Raw genomic sequence first — 21,491 nt, 5'->3', positions numbered from 1 at the left:
CACCAGGGCGTGAAGGCAGAGCCCCACCTGCTGTTCCTAGCAGCAGGCAGCTAACATTTCCCTGTTGCCTGGGTTCAGGCCTGACAGTGACAGGGCCATCAACTGAGGGGGAGCCCTGAGTTGTCCCTGTTGGTGAGGGTTCCTGCCAACCCAGTTTTTCACCACCAGCCCAGACCCATAAACTTCCTTTCAGCCAGAGGCTGGATTGTAACTGTCTTCGGTTTGGGCCAGTGCACAGGGAATGTGGCCACTGACATGTAAGCCAACTGCCCTGGCTGTTTTCCAGTTAAACATTCTATGCAGATAAGCAGCCAGCCCTCATGCAGGGGTCTGCTGGCCCCAGGATTAAATCAGAAGTTGGGGGAGGGGCCCTGGCCTGCTCTGAAGGGCTGTTTGTCCAGCATCCCCCAGCTTTCCCATGTGGGTGCCACCTCCCTGCCCCAGACACAGGCCAAAAGAAGTGGGAAGATAAATGAGGAGAGACAGTGAGGGCCGGACAGACCCGTCCAAGGTCCTGGAGACCTTGACTGCCCTAAGCTCCACCCAAGGTGGGTCTGGGATCTGCGTGGAAACACAGTTGTATCACATGTCGCAGGGAGGGTAGCCCGCCTTGTCCAGAGGGCTAGGACGGGAGGCAGAGCCATCTCCAGGGCCCTAAGTGTGTCCATGCCGTGGATCCGGGCCCCCTGAATGGGCTGCAGCGGGTCTCAGGCTAGTGTCTTGCTTTTGGCCACACCCCCACCCTGGGACCCTGGTCAGGCCTGGGGCTTCCTCGTGCTTTATCAGGCCCTTGTGCCCTCTAGCCCCCTGTGTCCTGGGCAGACCCCAGAGCACACTGGAGGGACAGCTGGGCTCAAGGGCCCCTGGGTTGGGGTGGGGGAGCGCGGACCGCAGTTGGGCCCTGGGCAGCTCTGTCCCTTCCCCACAGTCCCCTCTCTGTCCCTGTGAGGTTTCCTGGCCCTCAAGTCTACCTGAACAGCACTCTTCCTGGTACCTCACCACAAAGAGCCTGTCCTGTTCCACGGCTGACCACGTGGGCCCCTGTTCTTTCAACTCCCTCAGGCCCCTGGGGAGGCCCCTCTTGGGTCAGGCCTTGGTTTGACCTCATTCTGAGGGTCTCTCAGCTGGGGGGCATGCTGTACCATACCCGGCCCCTTCCCAGGTCGGGAGTCAGGGACTTAGAGGTGGCTCACCTCGTTGAGGCACCCCACCTGGCGAAGAGCAGCCCCAGCCAGGTGTGCCCACCTGGGGTTGGGTGTGTCTCTTCAGGAGCCGCCTGGTGCCATCTGGGAGTCGAGGGGCTGTGTCCGTGAGGTGGACCACAAGCCCTGGCCTCTCCCAGCCCTGCGGGGAAGCCCCCCGGCTGCGGGAGCCTGAGGCTGGCCCTCACACCCACCCTGTTCGGCTTCCTCCACTCTAGGGCAAGGAGCTGCTGGCGCAGAAGCTGCCGCTATGGCAGCAGGCCTGCGCCGACCCCAACAAGATCCCCGACCGTGCCGTGCAGCTAATGCAGCAGATGGGCAACAGCAACGGCTCCGTCCTCCCCAGTGGCCTATCGGCCTCCAAGTCCAGCCTGGTCATCTCAGACCCCATTCCGGGGGCCAAGCCCTTGCCAGTGCCCCCCGAACTGGCCCCGTTTGTGGGGGTAAGTCCTCGCTTCAGAAAGTTCTGTGGGTGTGGGGATGGTTCCCCTTGGTGCCGGTGGTTGGCATCCTGGGGTGCCCTAAGAGGGGGCCTTGCCGGGCCCAGGCCCTCCTGCCACACCGCACCCACGCCACCTCTTCTCAACAGCGGCTGTCTGCCCAGGAGAATGCACCCGTCATGAACGGCGTCTCGGGCCCAGACAGCGAGGACTACAACCCATGGGCTGACCGCAAGGCTGCCCAGCCCAAGTCCACGTCTCCCCCGCAGTCTCAGAGCAAACTGAGTGACTCTTACTCCAACACGCTTCCCGTGCGCAAAAGCGTGGCGCCCAAGAACAGCTACGCCACCAGTAAGCGCTCCACTGGGGCCCCAGGCCCACCCGGCCCACAGCAGTCACGGCATCCCCGAGGGGAGGCTGGGGGGAGCCCAGAGGCTCACAGGCACACGTGTGTGCAGCACCCTGGGGACCGCTTTGAGATTTCCATCCCGGATCCTTGAGTTTGACCAGGCTCCCCCGTGAAGTGAGTGTGGTAGGGCAGGGCGGTGCAGGGACGCCAGCAGCTCAGCCGGTGACAGGAGCAGATGGGTGACACTGGAGGGCACTTTGCTGACCGTGGGACCATTCCCTGCCCTGCCTCCAGCCTGTCTGCCATGGACAGCACTCCCCCTCCTGCAGCCCCACCAGTGGGCCTTGGCCTGTGAGGGTCTCCCCATTAGCAGATGGGAAAGCTGAGCCTAAGACCCAGAGAACTGCCCCAGCTAATGAGCGGCGGGTCAGAGGCCACATCCACACGCACCCTAGCTCCCAGCTCCTTCCGGAGTCTGAGCCAGACAGCCCCGGAGGCCTGGCAGTCATCCATGAGGGTGGGCCGCCCACCTCCAGGCCCACCTGGGGGCTCCAAGCGTCCCACGGTTGGACAGCTGAGCTGACGGGAGGGTGACCGCGCCCTTTCCCGCGTGTGGTGGAGCTCCCCCTCACACCTGCCCTGACGTTCCTGGCAGCCGAGAACAAGACCCTGCCGCGCTCGAGCTCCATGGCCGCTGGCCTGGAGCGCAACGGCCGCATGCGGGTCAAGGCCATTTTCTCCCACGCGGCCGGGGACAACAGCACCCTGCTGAGCTTCAAGGAGGGCGACCTCATCACCCTGCTGGTGCCCGAGGCCCGAGACGGCTGGCACTATGGCGAGAGCGAGAAGACCAAGATGTGAGTCTGGCGGGGGCGTCAGCCTCCTGACCTGGGTGCCTGCGTCCTGGCTCTGGGTCCTCCTTCAGACTGACTATCCAGGTCCCACAGGTCCATTAGGAGGGACAGACGTGTCCGCAGGCCCCCACCAGCCCTCACTTCTATGTCCCTTGACTCAGCCCGGCACCCCACATGTGCACGTGGCCTCCCAGTCAGAAGCCAGCCTTCCACCCCAGAGCCTTTCTGTGCACGTGAGCCACCCTTGTGAGGGTTCTAGAAGTGGCCTTGAGTCACAGGCCACACCTTCACAGCTCAGTTTGACACCTGTTGCCAAGAGGCTATGCCAACGCCTGGCTCTCGCTCAGCCAGAAGATGCCCAGGTCAGGGGCTGTCCCTTCCGACTGCCCCCACCACCCACCACCATCGTGCGTGTGTCTTTTGGTGGGCTGAGAGACCCCTGCCCGGGGCAGAATCAGCCTGCCTCCACCAGGAAGGGAGAGGCTGGGCTGAGCTTGGCTCTGGCCTCCTGGCAAGCGCCACCCTGGGTTGGCAGTTCTGAGTGCCAAGGGGCACCCTCCCCATGGGGGCTCCAGGCAGCCTCTCCTGTTGGGGCTGTGGCTTTGCAGCCATGTGGAGCTGAGCCAGGAATTCCATCCTGCTTGTTGAAGAGTTAGAGCCCTGCTCGGTCCTGGCACCTTTGCTCACCCACAGCCCCACTCCCGTCCAGGGCAGGGTGGCTCAGAGCTGGATGGATGCCCCAGTGGGGTCTCCTGGTCTCCCTGGAGTGTGTGCAGGGGTGTGAAGGCCAAATCCAAAGCTCCAGAGCACCAGGCCTTTTGGTGGAGGCACCCTGAACCCGCCTACCTACAGGCCCTGCTGCACTGCCTCCTCAGATGCGTGCAGGTGGGCGGGGGAACGGGTGGGACCTGGGGCCAGCTGACGCACTCTGACGGGGCCTCCTGTTCCAGGCGGGGCTGGTTTCCCTTCTCCTACACCCGAGTCCTAGACAATGACGGCGGGGATAGGTTGCACATGAGGTGAGCATGCTGACGGGGCAGGTGGCCTGTAGCTTGGGGTAGGGGCTGCACGTTTGAGACCCTTGGGTCCAGGGGTGTGGAGGTGCTGTGAGGGGTGGAGGTGTCTGAGAGCTGTGTGGGGTGGGGCGGGGACTCACCCGAGACAGTTGCAAGGGTGAACTGGGCTCCCCGTACCACCCTGGCATGCCTCACACTCTGCTCTTAAGAGCGGGCGGGGTGGGGGCTGGGGGAGGCCCAGGCCCACCCAGGCAGCATCACTGCTGCCTTCCATTCTGCCCTCCTGTGGGGCCAAGGGAAGCAGGGGGCCCAGGTGGGCCCGGATGACCGCCCTGCCCACCCCCGCAGCCTGCAGCAGGGCAAGAGCAGCAGCACGGGTAATCTCCTGGACAAGGATGACCTGGCCCTCCCGCCCCCCGACTACGGGACGTCCTCCCGGGCCTTCCCCACCCAGACAGCCGGCGCCTTCAAGCAGAGGCCCTATAGCGTGGCCGTGCCCGCGTTTTCGCAGGTGAGTGCGGGGCCGTGGCGGGGTCTGTAGGTGGGCGGGTTCAGGGTGCCTCCACCAAAAGGCCTGGTGCTCTGGAGCTTTGGATTTGGCCTTCACACCCCTGTAGTGATCTGCTCAGAGGTCACAGCCCAGCGTCCTCTGTAGTCTCAGGGCTCCAGAGAAGCATGGTAACCCCTCTGTCTGCCCTCCCCCCAGCCTGGGGATCACTCTGGACGCCACCTCTTGGGAGGAGAAGCCCCTTCCCTGAGACCCAGGAAGCTCCTGCAGTCATGGCTGAGTGCCCTGTCTCTGCCTGAGATGTGACCAGAACCTTCTAGTTAGCATGCGTCTGGGCTGTAAGGAGGCAGGACCAGGCATGTGTGGTCAGCCTACCTGGAACCAGGGAGCCAGAGGGGGAAGATCAAGGCCTTGATACCCAGCGGGTCCTCCAGTGCAGGGTGGTCTTCAGGTCAAGGTGGGCCCATGATGTGAGTGTGGACGGTCCCCACAGCTCTGCTGGGGAGCTCATGGGCTGGAGAGGGCCCAGACTTCTAGGACATTTGCTGTGGTGGCATGGTGGGCAGGGGCCAGCAACTTTGTTCCATGCTGGTGTCCAGGTCGGGGCCTCACTCCACCTGGGGGCCAGGGGACCCAGGTCGGGGGAGAGGAATCAGAGAGAACTTGTATTTCTCTAGAATTTGGGCAGAGAGTTGACCCAACAACGGGGGGTGGGGGTGCTCCCGGGGGCCTCCCATGTTGACAGTGTGCCATCAGAAGTGGGCAAGGCAGGGAAGGGCTCTGGGTACATGGTGGCCGACTCGCCCTGTCCAGATGTCCGTGGCTGGTGGCTGTCATGAGCGGCCTCACCCACCCTTCGCTGCCACGAGGAGGGCTTAGCTGGTGCGCACCGTATGAGGTGTCCAGGGTGTCTTTAGAGAACTGATGATTTAGGCACAGTGAGCACGTGATTTGAGACAACTTAGGTGGTGAGTGGGGTGAGGTGGGTGGTGTGGCTGGGCCTTTGGATGGAACATTTTGGAGATAGTGAGGCTGGGTCAGGGCGAACAGCAGGGAGGGCGAGGCGGATCCAGCCTTGGGGGAGCTGTGGCACCTCAGGGGTCACGGGGCCCACCTGCTGAGCTGTGAGACACCCCAGTCCCTCTCCAGCCCTACCCAGGCCGCATGGCACAGCTGGCCAGGCCTGGAGGGGTCTGCCACTGCTTGCTGCTCTTGCATTCCAGTCTTTGGACTTGGTTTTGAAGCTGAGAGAGTGGAGGAAGGTGTCCCCAGTACCCCTCAGTGGCTTTGGGGCAGCAGCTTCTTTGGGGCCAGGCAGCTACAGTGGGAATGTTGGGGCTCAGGGGGACGCTTGGCCCAGGGTCCAGCACAGGCTTTTATGAGGCAGGCTGCCCTCCCTGCATCAGCTTCTGCCAGCCCAGCTTCCCCACCCAGATCCCACCCTCCACTCTCCACCCTCCACGGTTTCAGGCTCTGGGTTCTCTAGGAAGCCCTCACATGCCGGGATTTTCATCACATGACCCTCACGGCTAAGGGCCACAGGGAACATGTGCGGAAGGAGGTCATCAGGTGACCTGTCTTGTGTGAGCTCTCCATTGGCCACTGGCCAGATAAGGAAGCATCCTTGTGAATCGGGGAGGGCCCTGCTGGGGGTGGGAGGGGCGCTTCGTGTCCTCAGCCGCAGGCAGCATCACACACCCTGGGGTCAGGAGGGACCCCTGTCCTGCAGACCCCGCCTCAGCCCCTGGCTCCCCAGCCTGACGCTTTCTGTCTTTTCCTCACCAGGGTCTGGATGATTATGGGGCGCGGGCCGTGAGCAGGTAAGAGATTTTCAGACCCGTCTTCGGGAGCTGTGGGCGGTGGGGAGCCGTCCCACCGGAAGCTGGAGTCGGGTGGTCCCTCTCCCAGGCCTCCTCGGTTGGAGCCTGGCTGGAGACCACAGTGTCTCCACTCTGAGACAGTGAGCGGGGCCTGGGGTGCCTGGTCTCTGACCCTCACCCTGTTGTGCCCTCCCCAGTCTGCTCTGTAGGGCAGGGCCCTCAGTGCAGGATGCCCTGACCCCTGGCAGCAGCCGGGGGTCCCCGGATATCGCCTCATGGGGAAAGAGGCCCCTGCCGGAGCTGCCTTCGTGCTCCCCTTGTGGGTGAGTGGGAGCCAGGACTGGCCCTGTGCCCAGGCTGGAGCCAGGGACCCACTGCAGCCCCTCTCGGGTCTCTCCTCTCCTGGGGAGGCCCCTGGGCTGCCCACCACCGCCGCGTGACCTCTTGGCCTGGTTGCTTCGAGGCCCGGCTCTTTCCTGGCGTCCAGGCATCTCTTGTTGGCCAGGAGCGGGGCTCGTCTGCCCGTGCCCCGAGCTGGGCTGCACCCTGGCCCTGGGGTCTCCTGCCCCACTCCCTAGGGCCAGGCGGCCGGCCGGGGAGGCGTGCGGCCCGGCAGCGTCCTGTGCTTTGTTTCACAGCGGCAGCGGCACGCTGGTGTCCACAGTGTGAGGACGCTGACCGGGCAGCTGCTCAGAAGAGCTCCCGCCGCCCCCCCCGCCCCCGGGCTGTCTGGTCTCCATCGGTCTCCTCCTCCGCTCTCGTCGGTGTCTTCCTGGGTCGTTTTTCTTTCCCACTTGCCCCCTCCCCGCCTTTCGGTTGGTGACCCCAGACTCTGATCCCCCAGGGTCCATGGTGCTGCCCCATATCCGCTCCCTGTGTTTACACACCCGCCCCCACGCGTCCCGCCAGGCGGGGCGTCCTCGCCGCAGTCCCCCTTCCACCGCCGTGCTCATGACGCGCTGTCCCTCTTTGAAGGCTCACCATGAGCCAGGTCTAAAGTTTGAAGAAAAAGAAAAATTCAAAAAAGCCAAAAAAAAAACAACAAAAAGATGAAAAACAGGAAAAGGACTTTTTCTTTTTTTCCTGAAAAACAAAAGCAGACATGCATGGACTCCGGTGTGCGCACTGTTATCTCGCACCCGACCCCGCGCACACTGGCACCTGTGTCGGGAGAGTGGGTGCTGCAGGCTCCGAGAGGCTCTGGACCCCGGGGCGCCCTGCCAGGCTGCACCCAGAGAGGGGCTGGGGCTGAGCCGGGGGAGCCTCCTGAGGAAGCTGGCCGCTCCTGTGAGGGAGGCCCCGGCCCCGCACACCTGCCTGCCAGGCCGGGCCCCTGACGGCTCCCTGGTCCCGACGCCACTGAACGATGGGCAGACCAGAGCGCGGTGCCAGCCTTGGGCACCATGGCCGCGACCGCACAGGGCGCTGGCGGGGAGGGGGCCCGGCTGCACTCGGACATTCCAAAGACCTCCAGAGACCACCCCCGCCCCCACGTGTTCTGGAAATCGTTTCTCTTAACCAGCCTGTGACGGAGCGAGGGCGGCTCTGGGCACCCCGCCACATCCTCCCTAAACGCTCTCGTCTCTTTGTGTGTCTCGGTGGCTTCAGAAGCAGACACGCTGGACTGAGTGGCTACTGGTTTTGCCTCTTCACGCCTTGAATCTGGGAAGTGAGCGAGGGCGCAGCTGCTCTGCCCTTCCCACCGCGGGAGCCCCCGTGAAGCTGTGGACGCTCCTTTTTCTGATGTGGTTTAGCCAAACCCTCCTGCCCCCTCCCGTGGACTAGGACGTGCCTGGTAGCGTGTGTGAGAGAAGCAGCTCAAGACGCAGACAGACCCTGTTTTATAATTTAAGGAGAAAACAAAGCCAGAACACGGACCTTTGTTAAAAAAAAAAAAAAAAAAGGAACCTTCTATGTTGGTGTTCATTTTGCTAAAAGATCTCAAATCCAGGGGATTCCATGCTCAATGGATGAATGTAGACACAAAACCGCAAAACTTGTATGAAGATGTAAAGTGCTGAAAATATTTTTCCTGTTTCCTTTCCCTTTTTTTTTTTTTAATCTGAATTGTGCCCTGTACTGCAGTTGTTTGAATAAAAGTTTTATTTATTGCATCTAATTGAGTGTGGCGCCTCCTTCCAGCCCTGCTGCGTGCTTCTGGGCCTCGTGCAAGCCTGGCCACTTTGCCGACAGAATAGCCAAGGTGCAGATAGTGTTGGCCCACATGGCTCTCCCTGGGCACAGCTGGGGAGGCCCCCGCTCCGGTGAGAGCTGCGTGGGCCTGACCCCGGGTCACCCTCCCGGGGCTGGACAACCAGCTCCACCCTGCGTTCGGCGGTTCTGGCTCCAGGCAGCATGCCTAACTGCCAGGAGCCCCCATCCTCCATCCAGCTTGCGTCTCCTCGGGATCCTCAGCCCTCACTCCCCGCCGCTCTACCTGCACCAACCAACCCTTGTGTTTCCTTGCAGTGCCGATGTGGAAGTGGCCAGATTTTGAGCGGCCCCTGACTAGAGTTAGTAAGTTGCCCTGGTTTTCTTGTGCTGGTCAGCCTATGTTCCCAGCAGCTCCGGAGACCCTCTGACCTGGGCCAGAGCGGGGTCCGGGGTCTGCTGAGCCTGCCTCTGCTCTCAGCTCCGGCCTTCGCTTCCCTTGGACCTGTCCTTGGGCTCTTGGGTTTCCTCTCTCTGGAAGCTGGCGGGTCTGGCCTGCCTCTCTGTCTGGGTTCCCTGTGCCTCTGCTGGGTGCTTTGGCCACAATCGGGGTGGAGCCTGGTGATCAGCTGCCAGGCTGGCTTTGGACTCCTTGGGCTGGGTGCCCTTCAGACCAGTCTCTGGGCATGGATCTGAACCTGGCCTGGCTGGCTCCTGGGCTGGTGAGTATCAAAGCCCCTTGAGGGCTAGGGAGACCAGGACGGGTCTGGGGACTGCCATGGCTGTGGAGAGAGCCACAGGCATGTGGGGGGAGCAGGCACACGCCTCTGCCCGGCAGGCGGTGGCCCTGCTGCCCGTTGTGCCCACGCTCACCTCCCCTCTGCCCCAAAGTGCCTGAGGGGCTATGTCAGGCTTTCCAGCTTCAGCCCCAGTGGCCGCCTCCAGCTCCCACCTGGTGATGGTCTTTTCCCTGGCGCCTCTGGAAAGCAAGCACTGGCAGCCGGGTGGGGAGAACCCACCGCTCTGGGTGCCTGTGCCTGGGTCAGAGCGGCGCTGCTCTCCCCATCCCACCCCAGCCCCGCTCCCTGGGAAGACTGCCGTGTGAAGCTGACACATGGCCCTTTACCAAGATGGTGGTCTCTTCACCCCCTTGAGAGTCACCGTGATGCTGACCTCCCTATGGGCATCTGGGCCGCTCCAGCAGGGCCTGGACCCTCCCTCTTTGCTACCTTTGTTGCGTTTTGTTTTGGGTTTGGTTTTGGCCACACTGCGTGGCTTGTGAGATCTTGGTTCCCCAACCAGAGATCAAACCCAGGCCGCTGGCAATGGAAGTGCAGAGTCCTAACTACTGAACCACCAGGGTTATAAGTTGTTTGGTGTTTATTGATGTTGCTGCCCTTCTCTTGAGCTGCAGTGTGATTCCTGGATTCCTGCAGTGTGATTCCTGGATTCCTGCAGTGTGATTCTCTGGAGACAAGTGCTCCTCAGATTGTGGTGTGGGGGGAAATGAGTTTGACGCTGGCTTAGCATGATGACCTGGGCTATCCTTCTCCTCTGCCTCTGTCCCTCCCTTTACGAGATGCTCTGAGACACCTGCATCTCCTGCCCCCAGCCGAGCAACCCCCACCTCTGCTGCCCCTGTGGTCCCTCTGAGTTATCAGGGCCCAGTGGGTCTCATCCCCTGGAGGTACTGGAAGGGGGTGAAGGCCCAGGGAGGCTGGCGTGGCCCCTGCCTGGAACAGAGCCCCAGGGGCACAGTGGGTTGGGGAGCACACAGCACGCTGGCCGCGGCCTGTCCTCGGATGGTTCTCCCGGGGCAGGGGTGTCACAAGGCGCCTCTGGTTGGTTGCGGGACCTTGCTCAGCTTTGCCCAAGCTTACAGCTCTGGGGAAGAGACCAAATCAAGTCCAGAAGGGCCGACGTTCTGAAGTGTGGAAGACACGTTGTAAGAGGAAAAGGTCTGGGCGCAAGTTGAAATATGTGCTGTAACTGCCCTCCGTGCCTTCTCTGCTCTGGAGTCGTTCCAGGATACAAGCCGCACTTCGCGCTGCCCAGGTGTTCTCAGAACCACCCCCTTTCTCATTCAAGAAGTGGATTCAGAAGATAACCGGAGGTGACTCCCCCAAATCCTCAGTGACGAACGTCTTCAGAAGGCTGGACCCAAACGCTGCTCAGCTGCAAGGGTCCCACCCTGTCAGGCCAGGGGGTCTGCAGAGGACTGGGAAGAGGGGACAAAGCGTAGGGGGCCTGGCTCACCCCTGCCTTCACCACACCCAGGACTTCAGGCCTGCCCCCATCCAAGACGACAGATGGATTCCGTGGAAAAGCTGCCGCTGTCCCTATGTCTCTGCTCAGGGGGACAGAGCCCAGCCCCTGGTCCTCTGCCAGAGTGCCTCGTGGCCCTCCCTGGGAGAGGAGCCCCAGCACCCTGACAGCTCTGACCCTCGCGCATACCGATGTCTCCCATTTGGGTTAAGAAGCGCTTGTTCTGTGTCTGGGTGGTCCGCTGTTGACTGGCCCCGGCATCCGCCCCCAGCCGTGACAGATGTTTGCAGGACAGGAGGATCAACAGTGGCTTCAGTCCAAATCTTGTCCTGTTTTGTCATCCTAGCGTTGACCCCAGCCACCCACCCTGGGTCACTAAAGTGTCCTCCTCGGAGTGGCTTATAAGCTTGTTCTTTCACAGAATGTTCCAAAAGGTAGTGGGCACCCATGGGGGCCTCGCCCTTTCCCCTGGTGCTAAAGGGTAAGGGTGTCCCACCCCAGAGTCTCTGGCCAGGGCTTGCAGGAGAGAGTTGCCCCAGAGGCCTGGAGCAATTGCAGCCGCCGCCTGCTTCCTCTGACCCTGCAGGGTGTACACAGCACACGCTCCCATGGCCGCACTGTTTTGGGGGAGGAAACACAGACAGTGTGACTGAGAGCTGGGCATCCCCTTGGGGAAGATCTTCCTGGTGCAGGTGACAGTGTGGATTTGCCACCAGTCCTTCCGGTTTTTAAAATGAGGTGTAGCTGATTTATGGTGCTGTTAATTTCTGTCATCCAGCAAAGTGATTCATTTATACATACATGTACATTCTTTTTTATATTATTTTCTGATAGTTTATCATAGGATACTTAATATGATTGCCTGCACTACTGTAGGACCTTGTTTATCCATTCTATAAATAATAATTTGCATCTGTTAATCCCAAACTCCAGACTCATCCCTCCTCCCCCTTGGCAACCACACCTGTTCTCTGTGAGTCTGTTTCTCTTTTGTAGGTAAGTTCATTTGTATCATTTTTTAGATTCTACATATAAGTGGTATCCTATGATGTCTTTCTGATTTACTTAGTATAATTTCTAGGTCCATTCATGTTGCTGCAAAATAGCATTATTCCGGTCTTTTTTATGGCTGAGTAATATTCCACTATGTATATAATCATTTTTGCTTCATTCATCTGTCAGTGGACGTTTAGGTTTCTGTGTCTTGGCTATTGTGGATAGTCCTGCTGTGAACATAGGGGCGCGTTTATCTTCTTGAATTCCCGCTTCCTCAGGCTCGATGCCCCGGGGCAGGATTGCTGGGTCACAGGGCAACTCTACATACTGTTTCCCATAGTGTCTGCGCCAGTTTCCCACCAACAGTGTAGGAGAGGTCCCTTTTCTCCACCCCCACTCTACCATTTATTTATAGACTTCTTAATGATGGTCGTTCTGATCAGTGTGAGGTTGGTACCTCAGTGTAGTTTTGATTTGCAGTTCTTTAATAATTAGTGATGTTGAGCATCTTTGCTCGTGTCTCTTGGCCATCTGTATGTCTTCTTTGGACAAACGTCTACTTAGGTCTTACGTCCATTTATTGGTTGGGCTGCTTTTTTGTTGTTGAGGTATATGAGCTGCTCGTATATTTTGGAAATTAAGCCCTTGTCAGTCACATCATTTGCAGATGTTTTCTCCCAGGCCGTAGGTTGTCTGTTCATGGTTTCCTTTGTGTAAAAGTTGGTAAGTTTGATTAGGTCCCATTGGTTTGTTTTTGCTATTGTTTCTGTTGCCTTGGGAGACTAAGAAAACATTGGTATGATTTATGTCCGAGAATATTTTGCATATGTTTTCTCCTAGGAGTTTGATGGTGTCATGTCTTACATTTAAGTCTTTCAACCATTTTGAGTTTCGTCTTTGTATAGGGTGTGAGGGTGCATTCTGACTTCGCTAATTTACACAAGGCTGGTCACCGACCCTTTCTGATGAGACTGCAGGTGTGTCGGGACACACTTGGCCAGCGCCCCCTTCTGCCTCCCACTCTGATCAGCACACGTGCCATCCTCCCTTCTCTGGGTCCCCACTTCTGCTGGGTCCCCAGCTCTGGATGGACAAACCTACCCCACTTCTAGGCCCCCCGGGACTGCCTGCCCTGACCCTGGCTGGGGACAGCCAAGGGCATAGAGCCCTCCTCCAGGACCAGAGTCGCATCAGGGCAGCAGCCCCCATGGCTGCCTTGCACCCTGTCCCAGGGGCCATGACCCTGGTCACAGCAGAACCGCCAGGCGGTCCCTGCCCGAAGCGTATCTGCACAGACCAGAACCAAGGAGACGAGAGAGGCCCTGAGAGAGGGAGCCCACGGCCCCACCAGCTGGGTGCAGATGCGCCAAGGCAGGGGTGGAACCGAGGCCGACGTGGGTGCTGCCAGCTGTCAGGCAGTGTCTTGGAGACGCGGAAGCCATGCTTTGCTGCATCAGCCTCTTCTCCCTAGTTGACCTTTAAACAGCTAAGTCCAGTGTGCCTCAGTGTTTCAGAAAGTGCCGGGTCCTCAGCCACACACGAGGGTGCCCCTCCTCGTGCTCTTCCTGGGCACCTGGATGGAGTGCCTGCCCAGCTCCCACGGACACCCGGCCGCGCCGAAGGCCACCCCCACCCCAGGTAACGGCTCCGCTCGTGCTGAGCCCTCCGTGTCCTCCGTGCCCTCCGTGCTGTCGCCCCAGGGCTGCCTGATGTCCTGTGTTGTCCCCGCCCGGGCGGGGTCCTCCGAGCCCACTGGGAGCCCGAGGAGGACAGGCCTTCATGAGCTCGAGGCCGGACGCCGGCCCCACCCTGCACTCCTCTCGTTGTGTCTCAGCCCCTTGTCTGGCGCATCTGTCTGTCCGTCAGCCGCCGTCTCGGCACCCAGGGGTGGAACGGCTCCTCTCTGAGGAGACGGTCAGCCCCTCCGCAGGGGCTGTGGGCATACCCCCTGCCAGCCCCTTCGCCACGACCGCCTGCGCCTTGTCTGTCATGTGGGTGTGGGACCGGCCACTCCAAGCCCCCGGGACGCATGGGCCGGGCTTGTGTGCTCTGCTGAGCTATCTGTGTGTCGATGGCCGTGTCCTTGCAGACGGGCTCAGCTGCTGCTCAGGCGGGTGGGGGGGACACTGGGCCTTGGGGGAGTTCTGCACGCTGAGCTCGGATGCAGCTCGTAGGGGGCTGTCTCGGGCCACAAAGAGGACTGGGGTGCATGTGGAAGGAGCAGAGGGCCCCCCACGCTGACCCGCCCTGTCCTGGGAGGGCCTGTGGTTCGAGGCAGGACAGGTTTGGGAGCAGAGGGTGGTGCACTGGGGCTCAGCGGGCCGTGCAGGCGGGGCCTCCACCACCCCAGCTCTGAGCTGGGAGGCTGACCTCTGGGCGGGGGTTGGTGCTGTCCACAGCCTAGGGCAGCACGCAGCACCTCTCCTGAAAACCACTGAAATGGCTCTTCTCTCCTCTCCTCAGGAACCCCTTCGCCAGCGTCCAGCTAAAGCCGACAGTGACCAACGACAGGTCTGCCCCGCTCCTCAGCTGACCGCCGCGTCTGCACCCACTGCCTGTGGGTCCCCTTCCCTGCCCTGCCCTGCAACCTGTTTTGTTACAATCGGCTTATTCCCTGTTAGAGAATTCCCTCCTTCCAGACCCTCTGCCCCTACCTCAGTCTGGCCTGGGCTGAACCCTGGCTCTCCCCACAGGGTCAGGAGGTGGCACCTGGGCCATGGTTGAGGAGAATGAGGGGGGCTGGCCCCGGGCCCTGGAGCCAACCTTTCGGATCAGGCATGTCTGTTGTGTGGGCCTGGGAGCCTCCAGGGTGCCCAGAACGCCATCCCATCGGCTTGTAGCTGAAGGGGAGCCCCTATCCGGTCAATCATGAGGCCACTCACCTGTGCGTGCCTGCAGGCAGGACACAAGGGTGCGGGGAGGGGCGGGCCTGCCCCTTTGTCTCAGAAGACGGATTTATTAAGGACGTGCACCTCCTGGCAGACTCTTGCCTGGGGCTCTGCTGGGTCTCCGTGTGCCTACCGGCAGTCTGGGGGGCTTCTCCCTGCCCATACCCGAACTCCCACCCAGAAATGGCTGCAGGGGCCCGCCTCTCCGCCCTGGCCCCAAGGAGGGAGATCAGTGCTGTGGCCTGGGTCCCCAAGCTGTGTGCGTCCTGGCCTGGGTGGGCCTCCCCCATTGATGCCCTGGCTGCTTCCCTATTTCAGCTGAAATACAAGATTTTAGAAACTTTTCTGGGTCTGTGGTATTTGACGTTTGAGGCTGAAATACAGCCAAGCTAACCACGTTGGTGACAGCAGTCCTTACATCAGGAGATGTCCCAGGCAGCGCTCGCTCACTTCCCAGACCCTCCAAGGAGGTGCTTAGGAGCCCTGCACCACCTTCAGCCTGCCCACACCCCAGAACACAAAGCCGGGATTGGGGTTGGGAGGCACTCCGGAGGTCTCTCACCTGGCGGAAGCTGGAGGCAGGCCAGGTGGAGTGAGGCAAGGTCCTAAGACAGATGGTCAAGGTGAGGGTGCACAGGTGCCCCACCTCCTCACATCCCACCTTGCTCCCGGCTCACCACCCCGCCCCCCACCACCCCATGCTGAGGGAAAGGCAGGGGGAAGAGCTTCCCAGAGGGGTCCCCCCGCTCAGCCTTACCTAGGCAGGGCCTGCTTACCAGGCAGGAAGCGAGGGCTGTAGGTGTCAGTGCCCCCGCCCTGCTCTGGGAAGACACCCCCACCCAGGCACACTGGGGGCCCAAGGTAACTGTCTCCCTCACCAAGGTGTGCCAGGGACAGCGGGCTAAAGAGAGTGGCCTCCCTCCTGCACTGACCCAGTGGTCACAAGGGACTACAGGGACTCGCCCCCATCCCAGCACAGCCCAGGCCCCATCCTGCCCAGGGCTTCATCTGCAGACTCCAAAAGAACACACACGCTTAGCATGAAGGCTTTTTCCTTAGCTTTGATTTCTCTTAAAAAACAGACAAAAAAGGAACAAGATCATTGTACCAGCATCCTAAGCCTCAAACTAATAAACAAAAAACCCGAAACAAGTCCCCGCCCACACCCCGAAAGCAACAATAAACTTTACGTCTCTTTGGCAACAATAACTTAAAAGCGTCCCATATCCGTTGGCTCTGACAACAGCGGTTACAAAAATACGCCCTGTGCTGCCCCACCCCTTCCCACTGCCCGACTCCTGCAGCAGGAATCTGTCCCCTGACGCTGACCATGGGTGCACCCACATTGCTTTGGCAGCTGGGTAGGGCTGGGCACTACCTTGCAGAGGGGAGCCATGGGCACCTCCAGACAGGGCTGCAGCGGCAAGACTGCGACCTGAAAGCCCCCATCTTTCAGGCTGCCCACCTCGGCCCCTTCGCAGGGCTCCAGTGGGACCCAGACAGGAGCTGGTCCAGACCCTGTAGGAAGGGAGAGCTTATGGTCTAGCTGACTCAGTGAAAGGGAAACAGCCACTGACTTGGAGCAGGGTCACCTGAGCCAGGTGACCTCTTCTTGCACTGAGCAAACCCTGAACCGGCAGAAGGGATGAAGCAGGCAGGGAGAGGCCGTCCCAGCGTGCCTGTGCCTGCCCTCTCACCTGCAGCGGGGACACAGCAGCCTGCAGTGCACCATAGGAACCATGGGCAGGGCCAAGCAGTCTGACAGCAGGGGCCAGGGCAGAGGGGGCAGCTGCGGCGGGCGGGGGGAGGGCTGTAGGGCATCCCTAGGGGCTAGCAGCAAACCCAAGTGTCCAGGACAGATCTTGCCCCCAGGGCAGCATGGGGCTGCCGTGCACAGATGCTCCACCGACCAGGGCCAGAGAGGGGCCTCATCCCGCCCTGCTCCTGCAGGGCACGGCAAGGGGGCACCAAAGCGCTGGAAGCTGCTGCTGCTGACCACGGCCAGGATCAAAGTCCCCACCACTCAGTCCATCCTCGCTGCTGCCAGGGACAGGACCAGCAGAGGCTCCAAGGGGGGCAGGGGCCGCCTGGGGCTCAAGCCTCTTTACAGCTGCCCCCAGCACCTGCTGTAGGACCTGGCAAACACATGAGTGTTTGAGGAAACACTGGGGATTCAGGGACTCCCACCTGGCCTCCATCCCTGGCTTGGGGGCCACTGAACAGCTAAGGCTGCAACAGGCCTGCCAGCCTGCTTGTCTAGGTGGGAGCTAGATAATATATTCTTCCTACTGCATCCCCAAGGACCGGGCCCAACAAAACTCAGCATCAGCCCTCTGAAATTCTCCCAACAGACCCAAAGAGAGCTGGGCTGGCCAGGGTCACACACCCACCTCCTGGTGAGCTGTGCTTGTTCAGACATCCATTAAGGATACATTGTGTGACAGGCCGGCAGGTCCTTCGCTAGCAGCTGCACCCACAGGTCAAGGGCAGCAGGGGGAAGGGCTGGGTCTGCCTGGGGGACGAGATGACTAGGGGCATACTAGTGGAGCTGAGCTTTCAGGGAAGCCCAGCAGAATGGGGGTGGGAGGCGAGGGCAACTGGGCAGGGATGAGCCAACCTGGTCTGACGCTGACACGGGCGGAGCGTGGAGGGAGGGGTGAGCTAAGGCCCCTAAGTAGGGCCCCACCTGGGAACCTGAACCACCACCACCACCACCGTCACCATCTCCCCTGGACAAGAGCTATCAGATATGAGGTGTGCTGGGAGGGAGCGGGCATCTAGCCTAGTCCTGGGAGGGCCCAGTCAGCTCTGTCTGGGGCACTACATCTCCCCAGGGAGGAGAGAACACACACCAAGGTGGCCACAACAAACAGGCCTGACGTGACTTGACCTCTCCGAGCCTCAGTTCCCCCATCTGAAAACTGAGCTTGTCCAGAAAACAAGAAATAATGAGCACAGGGCCTCGGCGCCCAACCAGTGTCTTACCTCCCACGGACCCGGAGTCCGAGTCGGAGACGTGCGTGATGGAAAAGCGGGACGCAGGCGCTGGTGAGACGGTGAAGCGCGAGAAGGGGCTGGGCGCGACGGACTTGGGAGTCTCGGCGGGGATGCGCGAGGCTGGCTCTTGGGCCGACGTCAGCATGAGGCCATCATTCCACTCGAACTCTCCGTCTGCGAGAAACCTGTAGTCAGCTGTGGATAGGATGGGATGGGGAGACCCCGCCCAGAGCATGTCACGCCCTGACCACGCCCACCAAATGAGCCACAGGCCACATCGCCCCGCCTCCACCAGGGCCCGCCCCTCCGCTTCGCCCCGCCCCTAGCTCACCCTGTTCAGTCCCAGGGGCTTCAGGGGAGGGGTCAGCCCGCCATGGCCGGCAGGAGGCACTGGGGGAGCCTGGGCTGCCCGCTGGGAACGTCGGGGGTGACTCCTTGGCACCAGGGAAGGGCGCCCCGAGCTCTCGGGTGGGGCTTTCCTGGGGGAATCAAAGCAACACTTGTCGCCCAAGGCTTCCAGTCCCACCACAGAGCCCCCTCTCCCCACGCCAAGCCCAGGGCAGCTGCCCACCTGGTCAAAGAGGTAGACAGTGACGTCGTCGAAGAAGGACACAGCTTTCTTCTTGCGCTCCAGGTCCTCGCAGAAGGCCTCGGACAGCAGGCTTGGCATCTTAAGCAGGCTGCGCAGGTTGCGCGCGCTCTGGCTCTCTGCCACCACTACTGGCACGGGTGGCACCTCCTCCTCGCTCTCCTCACTCGGCTCCTGGATGCTATAGCAGCGGAGCTCTTCATCCGACTCGTCACTGTCCTCGCTGTCCTCCTCTTCCTCCTCAGGCCGCCCCTCCGGGGCCACAGGGAGTCCAGGCAGGGCCAGGCAGAGCGGGGTTCTGGAGGCACCTGGGCCCCCAGTCCGTTCCTGCAGGTTCGACCCTGACAGCAGACCCAGGGTCTCCTGGAGCTCCGGGTGGTGGCTTTCTGAGCTTGGCCGGACTGGAGTCAGCAAGAAAATCTTAGAACTCACGGGGCTGGGCATGGGCGGCACCTGAGCTGGGTCTTGGGGCGAGGGAGGCTCCTGCCTGGGGCCTGTGGGGCAGGCGCTTGGCTCTGGGGAAGAGTCCTCAGGCGGTGACAGTGGCAGTGGTGGCACCTCCCTGGGTCCAGTGCCCTGTGCCTCCCCGGGCACCCCCAGCTCAGGGGAGGGCTGTGCAGACTGCATCCTGGGGCTCTTCAGGCTCTCCAGATCAGGCTTCGGCCCGGGAACCGGAACACCTCCATGCTTCTCCTTGGGGCCCACGGGGGGCTCTGGCTCCGTGTCCAGGTCTGAGAAGTAGGCAGAGTCACGGTAGGGATTCTTCTCGCTGAGGCCACCTAGGGAGGCAGAGAGCTGAGTCTCGGGCCCTGGGCTCTCACCCTCTGAGGCCAGCTCCCCAAAGGCCTCGGGCTCACAGGGCTCATGCGCCTCCTTGAGTATGAACTCGGGGGACTCATAGTTCTCCGTGTCATAGCCGCTGTCCAGGGCTCGGAGCTGCCCGCCAGGGGTGCTGACAGCTGATGGGCTGAAGATCTCACAGCCGCCATCACTGGCCGAGGACGGGATGTCCAGGGAGTCCAAGGAGTCGGGGGTCCCCACCTGCTTCTGCAGGGAGCGGAAAGCTGGGGTCACGTCTAGTTTCTCAGCCTGTGGGCCATCGCTGGACAAGTCAGTGAAGACACCAGAAGTGGCCTCAGTTGTGTCCTCATCTTCACTCCCTGGAGCCTCCAGCTCAGGGGAGCTGCTGCCGCTGTCACGGGTCTGGGCTGGCTCGGTGGCAGGTGCCTGGCTTCCAGTGGGCGTGGGTGAGGCAGGCAGGGTGGGCGGGGTGCTGGCCTCCTCAGCAGGAAGTGGGGCTCCCTCTTGGGATGGGGATGGGATAGAGGGAAGGGGCAGTTGGAGTCCAGCAGAGCCCTCGGCCTCCTCTGCGAGCCTGGGCTCTGCCTGGGGGCTGTCACCCCCACTTACGGCTGCCTCTGTCCAGGGAGAGGCGACCAGGCAGGGGGCAGGTGTCAGGCCCTCAGCAGGATACAGATGGGGGAGGCCGAGGCAGTGGCCCAGCTCCTGACCCAAGGAGGCCCCCTTTGGCCCAAGGAGAGACTCTCTGGGATCCTCTGGGGTCAGAGGATGGCCCAGCTCAGGGATGGCCCACAAAGTCTGCTTCGCACCAGGGCAGCAGTCCGTGTAGCCTGAGAGGCCTGGGACCCAGGATTCCGGTGCTCGACTGCCGCTGTTGTTGTTGGCAGACACGTTGGAGCTCCAGTGTCTGTACTGGGCGGCTCTGGACGCCTCAGCCTCCCTCAGCTCCTCCCCACCTGGAGATAGTCGGTCCCCAGAGCTCCGCGAGGGGGATATGCCCAGTGGGTCCTCAAAGAACGGGGGGCAGAAGGCCCCCACACCCCAGTCGATATCCTCGGCTCCAGGCTCCGCCAGCATCGGAGTCTCCGGTGAGGGTGAGCGGGAGGCGCAGGACAGGTCACGGGCGTGGCTCTTGCAGGGGTAGTGGTCGCAGTGGCCCCAGGGGCCATCCACGGGCGGCGCATGGCCAAGCAGCGGCTCCATGACCAGCGAGGCGGCCGTGCTCCCGTCAGAGTCATCATCGTGGTCACTACCATCGGGGCCCAGCGCGGCGGCAAGCGCGCTGGGGGCACAGCCAGTGCAGTCGGGGTCATGGTCCGCGGCAGGCGCAGGGTCTTCCAGGCGGATGAAGTACTCACTGCCCACCGAGGGGCTGTGAGCACTGAGCACCGGCACCACGCCCGGGGGCGCGCCATCCGGGACACAGAGCTCCTGCAGCCGCGCGTCTCGGCCCGGGCTCAGGGCGCCCTCTGGTGGCGGAAAGGCCTCGGTGCCGCGGCCCGCTTCCCACTTGTACTCAAAGTTGAGGCCGTGGCTGGTCTCAGTCACTGTCAGCACGTCGTCGCCCTCCGCGTGGAAGCCGTCGCCAGCGAACTGCTCCAGCAGCGGGAAGGAGGAGGTGGCGAGCAGCTCACCTGTGCCCCCCAGGGCCTGGCCTGCCACCCCTAGCCCGGCACCCGCGCTGCCGCCACCGGGCCGCAGTGAGCGCCAGCGCCGCTCGAATTCCTCCTCCGCCTCGGTGGCGCCCTTGGCGCACAGGTAGGACAGCAGCAAATGCACCTCCTCCGCCGTTGGCCGCTGCTCAGGCTGCAGCCAGCAGAACTGCATCACCTCGTACCTGCGCGAAGGGATGCCCTGGGGCTCAGCCCCTGCCCACCCCCCAACAGGTGGTACTGCCCAGCCAGGACCCCAGCCCTAAGGAGTGAGCCAGTCTGCCCTCAGCCAGTCTTGGTTCCCCCTCCTGCTCACACTCAGGAGCCCCTGGGGGTAGTTAAGGGAGTCTCCTAAAATGGGAGATGGCATGGATCAGGGCACAGTTCCCCGAGCTCATTCATCCCTGCCAGGCCTGCAGGCAAATCTGCGTTTTGGGTAAAGAAGCCATTCCACTGAGGGCACGGGAAGTGGCCCAGAGGTCACTGTTAGCCAGGGGGCAGCCAGGGCGAGCTGGGAACCCACGTAGTCAGGAAGAGCCACTTAGGCTCCAGGGACCCAGAGCACCCCTCTCTGCCTTGGCCTTCCCGCCGGGGACACCCCGCCCCTGCCTGGCACCAGGGGCCTCACCAGCGGTCGGAGAGAGTCAGCTGCAGCTGAGGCTTGGGCAGCTTGAGCTGCTGTTCTCGGACAGCATAGGCCAGCACCTGCCGGTCCGAGTGGTGGGGGTAGGGCTGCGCTCCCAGTTCGAAGAGTTCCCAGATGGTCACGCCCAGGGACCTGTGAGGATGACGGCTATCAGAGGGCTGTCCACATGTTCTCAAAGCCTTGGATGCCAAGGGCAGCTCCCATCATCACACCCGTGACCAGAAGACAGCGCCTTCCTTCAGTAAACGGACAGGATGTGCCACCTGAGCAGGTCTGAGCCCATGCCCAGGGTGCCTGGACAAATAAAAGCCAGACTG

At 61.7% G+C, this 21,491-nt stretch overlaps 2 protein-coding genes across 12 annotated transcripts in view; one reads left to right on the top strand and one right to left on the bottom strand.

Annotated features, from left to right (window-relative positions):
* BAIAP2 (BAR/IMD domain containing adaptor protein 2) overlaps window positions 1–14,833 on the top strand; it is a 63,932-nt gene extending 49,099 nt beyond the window's left edge. The window contains exons 8-16 of one of the 6 annotated variants that reach the window (XR_011247187.1): window positions 1,421–1,645; window positions 1,792–1,993; window positions 2,647–2,848; window positions 3,796–3,864; window positions 4,210–4,372; window positions 6,155–6,189; window positions 8,659–8,706; window positions 13,108–13,239; window positions 14,065–14,833. Coding sequence is in view for 4 of the 6 variants with exons in the window: in XM_069543823.1 (XP_069399924.1) it covers window positions 1,421–1,645; window positions 1,792–1,993; window positions 2,647–2,848; window positions 3,796–3,864; window positions 4,210–4,372; window positions 6,155–6,189; window positions 14,065–14,134 (966 nt within the window). In the remaining 2 variants the exon portion in view is untranslated. Of the gene's footprint in view, window positions 1–1,420; window positions 1,646–1,791; window positions 1,994–2,646; window positions 2,849–3,795; window positions 3,865–4,209; window positions 4,373–6,154; window positions 6,190–6,827; window positions 8,304–8,658; window positions 8,707–10,358; window positions 13,240–14,064 lie in introns of those variants that run through there. The other 5 variants (XR_011247186.1, XM_069543826.1, XM_069543825.1 and 2 more) reach the window with 5 other exon arrangements.
* Window positions 14,834–15,534: 701 nt separating this feature from the next.
* Window positions 15,535–21,491, bottom strand: part of AATK (apoptosis associated tyrosine kinase) — a 39,722-nt gene continuing 33,765 nt past the window's right edge. For 2 of the 6 annotated variants that reach the window (XM_069543821.1, XM_069543816.1), the window contains 5 exons: window positions 21,157–21,306; window positions 18,058–20,713; window positions 17,818–17,965; window positions 17,475–17,681; window positions 15,535–16,007 (listed from right to left, as the gene is read on the bottom strand). In XM_069543821.1, the coding sequence (XP_069399922.1) occupies window positions 15,739–16,007; window positions 17,475–17,681; window positions 17,818–17,965; window positions 18,058–20,713; window positions 21,157–21,306 (3,430 nt within the window). In that variant the 3' untranslated portion in view covers window positions 15,535–15,738. Of the gene's footprint in view, window positions 16,625–17,474; window positions 17,682–17,817; window positions 17,966–18,057; window positions 20,714–21,156; window positions 21,307–21,491 lie in introns of all 6 variants that reach the window. The other 4 variants (XM_069543818.1, XM_069543817.1, XM_069543819.1 and 1 more) reach the window with 3 other exon arrangements.

Source organism: Ovis canadensis, chromosome 11 (genome assembly GCF_042477335.2).
Source record: "Ovis canadensis isolate MfBH-ARS-UI-01 breed Bighorn chromosome 11, ARS-UI_OviCan_v2, whole genome shotgun sequence".
In the NCBI taxonomy this organism is placed as follows: Eukaryota; Metazoa; Chordata; class Mammalia; order Artiodactyla; family Bovidae; genus Ovis; species Ovis canadensis.
The sequence above is the reverse complement of the archived record's forward strand: the minus strand, read 5'-3'. Positions and strand labels throughout refer to the sequence as shown.